Source organism: Centruroides sculpturatus, unplaced genomic scaffold (assembly GCF_000671375.1).
Source record: "Centruroides sculpturatus isolate CEXI.00-Female unplaced genomic scaffold, Cexi_2.0 scaffold1998, whole genome shotgun sequence".
NCBI lineage: Eukaryota > Metazoa > Arthropoda > Arachnida > Scorpiones > Buthidae > Centruroides > Centruroides sculpturatus.
In genome coordinates this window covers 19,238-29,237 of record NW_019386130.1, presented here as the reverse complement: position 1 = coordinate 29,237, position 10,000 = coordinate 19,238, and the positions used below count along the sequence as shown (strand labels likewise).

Sequence of the window (10,000 nt, the reverse complement as noted above, 5' to 3'; positions counted from 1 at the left end):
AATTAACAAATAAGAAGAATAAATGGAACAATCTTTTTTTAATTGATAATATTTATATAAATTAACTCATAAATATCAAGCAATACTTTTCCATGTCGTAAATTAAAATTCTTACAATAAATTTACAGTGGTGCCTCGTATAACGTACGCCTTGAATAACGGACGCTGCAAACAACAGACTTTCTGTTTGGCCGTTACGTGACTTGAGCAACAGACTGGCTGCGAACAAGTGCAAATGATGTTTCCACTCTTTTGCCATTGCCAATGACAATCTGCTATTTTTATAATATAGTGTATTAGTATTATTAGAATATATTATTAGTATATCTGAAGTACAGAGCTCCCATTGGGATTCAGCTTGCTCCCTTGTTTATTACATACAGCACATCACCTCAGTGCAGGGTATTTACATTTATTCAAGTGTTGTGTGCCAATCATGGAAAAAACAGAAAGGTGATTTCAATTGAAACAAAACAAGAAATCATCAGAAGGAGTGAAAGTTGACAAAACTTCGTTGTCAAATGGGGAGAGGTTCAGGACTTTACCAACACTCATTATCCAAACACAGTTGAGGCCAACAGGATCAATGATCTCTATAATGACACTCTTGCCCATCATTTCTGACAGGTGTTGAAGAAGAGAGAGAAACAGACCACCTTGACCATGTTTTTCAAGAAGCCAGCTGCCAAAAGACAAAGGATGGAACAAGAGGAGTTGACCCTGCAAGCTCCGGTAGCCTCTCCTGAAACTGACTCCGATTAAAACACAATAAAAAGAGACCTGCTGCAATGTGTAAAAAGTCTGTATCTGTATGAATGAGTGAATAAAGTGTTCCTCCAACTCCTCCTCTCAACATCTGACTACGCAGCATAATTGGTGACTGCTCTATTTTCATTTTTTTATGGTACATTTTATGCTGCAGAACGAATTATATGTTTTAACATGTATTTCTATGGAAAAATGCATTTCGTATAATGGACTTTTCACTTAACAGACGTGCACCTGGAACAGATTAAGTATGTTATACGANTTTGAAGAAGTGGGAAGAATCTTCATTAGTTTGAAATTCAAGAGATGAAAAAATAATTACGACTGAATTATCGAGTTTCAAATGATTCGAAATTTACATATTCTGTACAGTATGCCAAATTCCATGTAATTAATGTAAGTTATTAAGGAAATGGAATATGACTACATATATAGAAAATTATTTTTGTTAATTAATAATTAATAATAATATGAATAAACTGTAGGTAAACAGCATGTGTCCTGTGAGAACCTCACAGTTTTCCAGATAAGTTTTATAAAAAGTAAAGCAGAATTCCTCAAAATGTAGCCAAAATTATGTTTAAAGTGGTCCAAAAAGTAGTAAGTTGCCCAAAATACAGTAGCCTAAAGCCCTGCAAATATCACAATCTGCTACCTGTAGCCCAATCTTGCCATCCCAAAACCTAGGCATATTTTATGAGATAAGATAAAAAAATATTTTTATTTAATTATTCAGTTTGAACTTTATATCAATTTTAAAGGAGTACATTTCTTTATTGTATTAGATGGAGTATGTTACTGTTATGTCATCCAAAAATAGTTCCACTTCAAGTTGTTCTCTAATCCAGTGGTTGCCAACTGGTGGTCTATGGACCACTAATGGCCTGCAAGTAAATTTTGATGGTTTGTGGAGAAATTTAGACATTGATCAACTCAAGATTACAGAAAGTACAGTATAGTGAAAGAAATGCAAAATGCTTGGTTGCTTTTTCTCACTCATTGGTGGTTTTTTATTCATAATAATTATCATCTGCACATTGGATTTAACTAAATATCATGTACCTCAGAAAAAACCTTTAACCGATGTGAAATAAACCCACTGTTGAAATCAATACATAATAGAATCGCATGGCAGAAGGGTATCTCCCTAACCTTCAGAAGATGCCCAACCATATTTGGTATTCTACGTAATGGAAAAGACAAATCTAAGGAAGAAAGAATGCCGGGGGTATATAAAGTGCCACTTAGGGACCATAGTTTTGGGAAGGACTTAATTTACATAGGCTCAACAAAACGAGCTGTTGGGATCAGATTGAAAGAACACATGCGTGACATCCAGCAAAATAAATGTACCACTTCCTTATCACCATATCTATACTAGATAACTTAGGATGAGCTATAATTTGTTCTTATTCTAATAGTTTTTATTGCATTATATTATTGAGTATATTAATTAAATTAATTAACTAGTGTTATCTTGATATTGCTAAAAGCTGCAAAAATGTTATTTGTTTGCATATTTGGCATGATCTCCATAATATGAAAAACTGTACTCAAATATATCAGAAAGTTGGAATGAACTATATAATGTATGTAAAGAATTGAAAATTAAATTTAATAATAAATATCAAGTTAGATTATAAATTTAGTAATTTTATTTGATTTCTCTTTTTATTGTATAATCATTGATAATTTTCAATAACTCATATCTATACTTAACAACATGCTAATTTTTTAACATTAAATATTAATTAAGTCATTGATTTAAACCCTGTTTAAATTTATATCAATAAAAATGAATATGAATACATAATTTTTACATGTTTGAAAATATATATAGTAAATAGGATACTCATTTCATTGTTAATTTTTATCATTCTTTTTTAGAAGAATTTTATGTTATTTTCACTAAATATTATGCATCGTAGCATTTATTTTTAAGAAGAAATGAACTCAACATTTTTTTTATTCAACTTTGTGAAATTTTTAGATGAACTATATATGAACAAACAGAAATTATCTCAGAATACTTGAATTTTGTTCCAATAGCTTTAAACTCAACTAATATTTGAATTAATGTTCTATATTCTTTTGAATTATAACCCGATGATGNAATAAAAAGTATAAAACATGTCTCTTATATTCGTCTGTTACTTCCATTTTAACAAAAATAAACAACTGAAATGTTCCCAATTCTGAACAGTATTATATGAATGAGATCCAATTTAACACTTCAGTGTAAAAAGTATCACATTAGACTTGTGGACTGACCTGATATACCTGCTACCTCCATTTCCTTATATTAAATAGAATTTAATTTTGCTTTTTCTAAGTATATATTAAGTTGATGAGAATTAATTATGTTTTTTAATTAAATCATTGTAAAATTAGTGAGTGATGGCTCTCAAAAAATGGTTTTTATACTGCATATTTCTTGCATATATTTGTAATGTTAAGTTGTAAAATTATATTGTAATAAAAATATGTTATATACGTTTCTATAATCTACTTATGATATTGATCAAAATGAAGAAATTTTTATTTTATATTTGAATTTTCAGGATTTTATTTCTGAAATTTTAATTAAACATCAATTTATTTCTTTGCTAATAAGAATTTAATTTTCTAATGTACAGTTGAAAATAATAATTGTCATTTGATTTCATAGAACTGTTTTCAGTATATTTTACTTATATAATAGTTTTATTGTGTGTGTGTATGTATGTGGCAAAGATCTAATTATATTTATATGATTTCCACAATTCTAATTTATTTATTTGAAAATAACAGTAAACAATATTTTTATTTTATCTTACAGACATGGACTTTTTCTGCAGCATACTTTATCAGATAGTCACATGCAAGCCTCACTTGTTCATCGAGATACTTGTGTTGAACTTCATGGTGATTATGATGATATTAGACCTTTAGCAGATAGACATCCTACTCCTCATATGGCTAGACGTATTCACAGAATGTCTGGTAATTAATCTTTTTTTTATTTTCAGTAAATCATTTAAATTTATGTACCATTATTGTTTAAATTTCAATAATTTTAGTAATTGTTTTTACAATATGGCCTCATTTTAATTGATCATTTCTATAATTTTTTTTTAATGATTTAAAGATTTAAAGTAATGATTAATGAGTAATGACAATTGATGTTAATTTGTTTCTTTTTGTATTTTTGTTCATTATAAATGTTGTTAGACAAAGTAGTGATTTCTTATAACAAGGTTTTTTTTCAACTAGATGTATACACTGTCAGACTGATTTTAATATTGTCTGACAGTGTATACATCTATTCTCATCTAGTATTGTATCTAATTTGGCATGAAGATCAAAATACTGTTTGTCTAAGTTTTTTCTTTAATACACTAAACTTATAATTTGATTTGGTTTTTATAAAGTTCCAATATTAGCTAATTTTTAAGAAATAATTTATCAATTTTATTATAGCAAGTTATTTATTATATCAGTTAAATGTACCAAATTGAAATTGTGTGTCAAAATTAATCAAAATGTAATAATTTTTATAATTAGACTGTTTTAAATTATTTAATGATTAGAGAATTTGAATCACAGATGGATGTGNTTCATCGAGATACTTGTGTTGAACTTCATGGTGATTATGATGATATTAGACCTTTAGCAGATAGACATCCTACTCCTCATATGGCTAGACGTATTCACAGAATGTCTGGTAATTAATCTTTTTTTTATTTTCAGTAAATCATTTAAATTTATGTACTGTACATTTGCATTTAATGATTTTTGCTTTTGTTTATATATTTTTCAACAAAGCATAAATATTTATACAGAATCAATGAGTTTTTCTAATCTTATAATTAAATTAGAATGAAATTATTACTAGAAATAGTTTTTAAACTGTATTTAAATCATTAAATCACATTATTATATATGAATACATTTTCTAATCATATTCTTAGATTTTGTAAAAAATTTTTTATGTTTATGTTTTCATTGGCTGTTAAATGTTATTACTTAAAATATATTTATATAATCAAAACTCCAAATTATAAAATGAAATTATTTTGTAGTTAAAAAAATAGAAATTATCAAACTGTAATGTAATGTTTTAAAAAAAATATTTCAAGACATTTTAAAAATTAACTTAACTAATCATAATTCATAAATATGTTAAGGCTAGCCAATATACATATAAATAAGTATTATGTCTAACTATGGAAATTAAGTTGAAAAAGTAATTTCACTATTCGCCTACTATGAGAATAAACTCAAGGTTAGTATAAGAACAGTCTGTTTTAAATAGACTGTTCTGGTGATGACCTTGAAATCAAATAGAAAAAGGGTAAATAGGGATATAAAATATCTGTTAAAGGCTGTAATCAGAATGAAAATAATCCATTCTGTAACTTAGTAATTTTAAAATTAAATTTTAGTCCAGTTAACTGTTTAAAAAGTAATTATTATAGTTAATTATTTTTCAAAAATATAAAATTGAAAATGAATACATTTGTTAATATTTTGCAAAGCCTTTTAAAATTTAAAGGTTGATAAAGATTTTTAAATCAATTAATAATAATAATTTTATATAAAATTAAAACAATAAAAATGTTTGTTTTATAATTTACATTTATTTATGAAACTATGAAATAAATATTTACTTTTTTTATTTTTCATGAAAAGAATATTACATAAATTGATTTATTTTTGTATTTGTAATTGCTATATTGAGTTGTAATTTTATACATAGTTATAATTAAAACTGATCCTCTCCAAATTTTGTTTTCCACGTAAACAATATTACATTGACATTTCCATGATTCTGATGTTTTAGTTTAATTAATCAAATCTCGTATTAAAAATTACAACGAAAAGTTTTATATTAAGTTTATATACTTAAATATAATGATTTTAAGACCATGTATGTTTTAATAGCATTAAATAACTATCTCAACACAGTATAGTTATTCATTTTAAAAATGTTATCATTTCTATATGTTTCACTAATGTACAAAACAAAAACAAAATTAATAGGCCTAAATATATGAATATGGAAAAATATAATAACTGATGAACTAATATAAATAAAATGATTAGTTGAATTTAAAAACATGATTAGAAAATGTATTCATGTTTATCATATGATTCAATTTTTTAATTATAGTGAAAAAATAATTCCTAATCTACAATGAAAATTTACTCTCTATTCTCTTCTCTAGTTATTCTAATAATAATAGAAAAATTAAAACTTAGAAGAATTTTGATTTTAAAAGTTTTTATTTCATACATACAATATTTACTTATTTTGCTAATGAGCCATCTAGTACTTACATGTACAGTTTAAGGGGTAGAGGTTTGCCAAAAATAGGTCACAGTGCACAACATGGAGAAGAGATAGATTAAAAAAAAAAAAAGGGCTCAAAAACTATACATTTAATTAATGAATGGTCCCTAAAACAAAAGAACAAGTTCTGTAAATTTGTGCAAATAATTCATGGATCTGTGTTTAAAAGTCAGTTTCAAAGTGGGTGAGAATTACAAAGCATGTCATTAAAAAATATGAAAAATCTTTTAACACTGTAGATTGTCTGCCATCATGATTTTTCTCACTTCTAGTTCTCTCCTGTTTATTTTTTGTTTATCAATCCATGGTTTAATTGATTCTATTAAATACTCCTATTTAAACTTTACATTGATAGCTGATAAATTTCTGGTAATTCTCTTCTCTCTGTAGGAAAACCATTGTATATGTGTGTCAACAGGTTATCACACACACATACACACATACATATCTATGTACATCTATGCTAAAAGGTAATTGTAATTAAAATAACCTATTAAATGTTATCTAGAGAGAGATTTAGCAGTCCAAATGAAACCAAACTTGGTATCAGGACATGCAGAAGGTATTTCTATAGAAAATAAAATTAGTACCAAAACTTATAACTAGGATACTTTTGGCACAAGCAACAATCATTTTATTTGTACAAGACACTCATGTTATATAGAGACATTAGTATTGCAGGGGACATATTACTCAATGTGATCTTCATTCTGAAGGTGTAAAACCTAAAAGTGATCAACAATGGTAATTTTTAAGTGATTCTCTGTAATGCTTCTCACATGTGATGTGATATTATCTTTCAAGGCTGCCAAATTTGCAACAGTCCTTGATGAATCATACTTTTTAAATTTCTTCACAATCAAAAATTACATGAATTAACATCTGGAGAACAAAACGGTCAGGTAATAGGAAACACATGAATAATCACACTATTATTGGTGAAATTTGTTGTTGTGACAGCATCTGATAGGTGGAGGTGCTCCATCTTGCATGAAAGTGGCTGACTCAAAACATTGTCATTGTTGCAGTTAGTGGGATACAAGTGCTGAGCATTTCTTGGTATCTCTGAGCTGTCACAGAGCCTGTCATATACCTTTGTCACCAGCTTCTTCAAAGAAGAATGGTCAAAGGATAAATGAGTCCATACCAGACTGTAACTTTAGATGAGTGCAGTGGAATCTTCTGGAAAATGAGAATTTTCAGTGGCTTATGGATGTTCATTGTTCCACCTAGATGAAAATACAGTATGTCTTGTTGTCCACAAGATCTTTCATGACAATTCTGGCAAGGAAAATTCAATACAAAGGTTGGTTACATTTTCCTGTTAGCAGCAACTGCTGGTTGTGGCCAATCTTGTACAGAAAACAATGTACCAACTTTCTCAGTATTTTCTACATTGTGTCATATGATATGTTCAACTGCTATGATACTGCATGTACAGTACACTACTGGAATCTGCAATATTATTCATTGACTATTCAACAACAGTAGTGGCAACATTTTCAATGACTTATGATGTAATAGGTTTAATAATGTTGAACTCCCAGATGTCCAGTTTCTTCAAATCAAGTGATCACTCTCCTTAGTTGTTATGGAGCCAATGGTCTTCAGTATAAATTTTTACACCTGCAAAATTTCCAAAGTACAATTGCAGCAAAATGAAGAAAAAATGGTTAGAGATTAGATTTGGATAGATAAATATTTTCATGGACATCAGATCAATTTATAATGCATTAAATTATTCATGCTACTGTATATTAGGAATTATTAACTATTATTAAGAAATCATACCTAATTATAAAAACTAAAAACTTACTTTTCAGAACTACACATTTTCCAAATACAAAACAGCTAATCCTCATTCTCTAGCAAACAACATGAAGAAGAAACTTAAATTATTTGCACCTATGTGGATTAGCTAATACAGTTGGTTTTGAGCAAGTTGAAACAAAATAGAAGGATTACAAAGAATTTTCTTTTCATTTGAAACTCTAAGATAATTAAACAATTTCTTCATCTACCAGAGGAAATTTTTCATTTTCCAGTCAACCTCTAATTTTTTGCTTTATTTCATTTTTTCAGACACCAACATCACTACCATTAATTCTAACTGCATTTTATCCACACTCATGTTTCGTAATATGATGCAAATTCATTCCCATTAGTAATTATTATTTTCATTAGGAATTTTTCTAAATAAAAAGTTATTGTTGTCATTGTTTATTAAAATGAATACAGTCGATTCCGGTTATTAGTCTGGTTGGTTAGTAGGACATGCCGCATATTAGGACAAAACATTCAAAAATGGAATCAAATCCTATAACTATAAGCCCCACTGTTTTGTAGCCCCGTAAAGCTCCAGTCCTGATGCCGTGCTATTAAGTGGAATCGACTGTATTCTGTATTATTTGTTTTATATTTGGCTTGTTATTTTTGGAAATGTTTGGTCTCCTCCTTTGAGCAATGATCTTTGTTATAGAAATAGATATAATTTATATATTATGTTATAATAATAATAGTAATAATAATTAAATTTTAAATTTATATTACAGTTTTAACTGACATAGATTTAACTGGGGAAACAGATGTTTATGAACCATCAAGACCAGCATTTGGTCCACGTTTGGCACCTCAGTGCAGCTCAGGATCTTACAGTTCCTTGGTTTCTCTTGGAAAGTATTCTGGAAATAGTCATCTTCAAAAACCTTCTCCTCACTCATTACAAGTATCACCAGCACTTACTCAACGATCATTGTATGCACAGCATGTCTTATCATCACCAGAAATTACTCCACTTTTTGAATCAAGAAATTCAAAATCAGCCATGACCACTGCAACTTCAGAATTTTGTTTTGTTCATCCAGATTCACCTATTACATCATCATCTAGCAGCACAACACATTTGAGCATGCCACATTGCAAGCAAGATTACCAGAGATCTCAATCATTCATTACAAAGCCCACATCTCATCCTTCTCTTCATGACATATCCTCTCAAAAAACTGAAACAAGACCTAGCAGCATTTATGGACAACCTTCCTTGACTGTTGACAAAATAGAATTCTATCACAAACCACCAGATGTTGTACCCATTGCAGAAGAAAAACAAAATTCAAAGAGGTCATCTGGAAGATATATCCGCCCATATCTTCATTCAAAATCAGATTCACTCTTTACAGCAGGTAAGTTATCTGCTAGTGCCGAAATTGTACCCAAAGATTCTTTAGCACTGAGATGATTTAAACTGGTTCCCAAAATGGAAATATTTATGGGGCCAGATGTTCTCAGGTGATTTTATGCATAATCACACATTATGTGCCACAATTCTTTCAATTTTTCATTTAAAAGTAAAGCTCATTTTTAATATTATTGTCTACTTAGGAATAATTGATTGGAAAATGATCTATTTTTGTATTCTTTTTTTTTAATTATAAAAAAGAATACAAAAATTCTTTTTTGATAGTAATAATGTAATATATATATATATATAACTAATAGATTAACAGAATAATTTTTGAATAAAAACATATAAGTTGTTGACAGTATGAAAATTAATTTTAAACATTAAACTGTTAGTATAGATATTAATTTCATAAGTCATGAATTTTTAATAAACTATATACTTTATAATTAATTGATCAGTGAAAGCATTCAGCAATTTCATGGATACTTTACAGCACTATATACATATTATTGTTAGTTTGAGAGCTCATTACATAAAATTTGAATTATATATACATAAATAAATTGTGTCAGTCTAGTCCCATTATCATAAATAATGATATACAAGTGCAAATAAAATTATTCATTTAACCTTATATATCAGATTGACTAATGTATAAAATTAAAAAATATATATACCGTATTTACTTGCATATAAGATGAGGTTTTTATTCATTT

General features: G+C 27.9%; 1 protein-coding gene across 2 annotated transcripts in view; it reads left to right on the top strand.

Moving 5' to 3' along the window:
• LOC111613739 overlaps nucleotides 1–9,571 on the top strand; it is a 35,534-nt gene extending 25,963 nt beyond the window's left edge. Inside the window, exons 3-5 of one of the 2 annotated variants that reach the window (XM_023355082.1) lie at nucleotides 3,587–3,672; nucleotides 4,394–4,471; nucleotides 8,653–9,571. In XM_023355082.1, the coding sequence (XP_023210850.1) occupies nucleotides 3,587–3,672; nucleotides 4,394–4,471; nucleotides 8,653–9,338 (850 nt within the window). In that variant the 3' untranslated portion in view covers nucleotides 9,339–9,571. Of the gene's footprint in view, nucleotides 1–3,586; nucleotides 3,751–4,393; nucleotides 4,472–8,652 lie in introns of both variants that reach the window. The other variant, XM_023355081.1, reaches the window with a different exon arrangement.
• The last annotated feature ends 429 nt before the right edge of the window (nucleotides 9,572–10,000 follow it).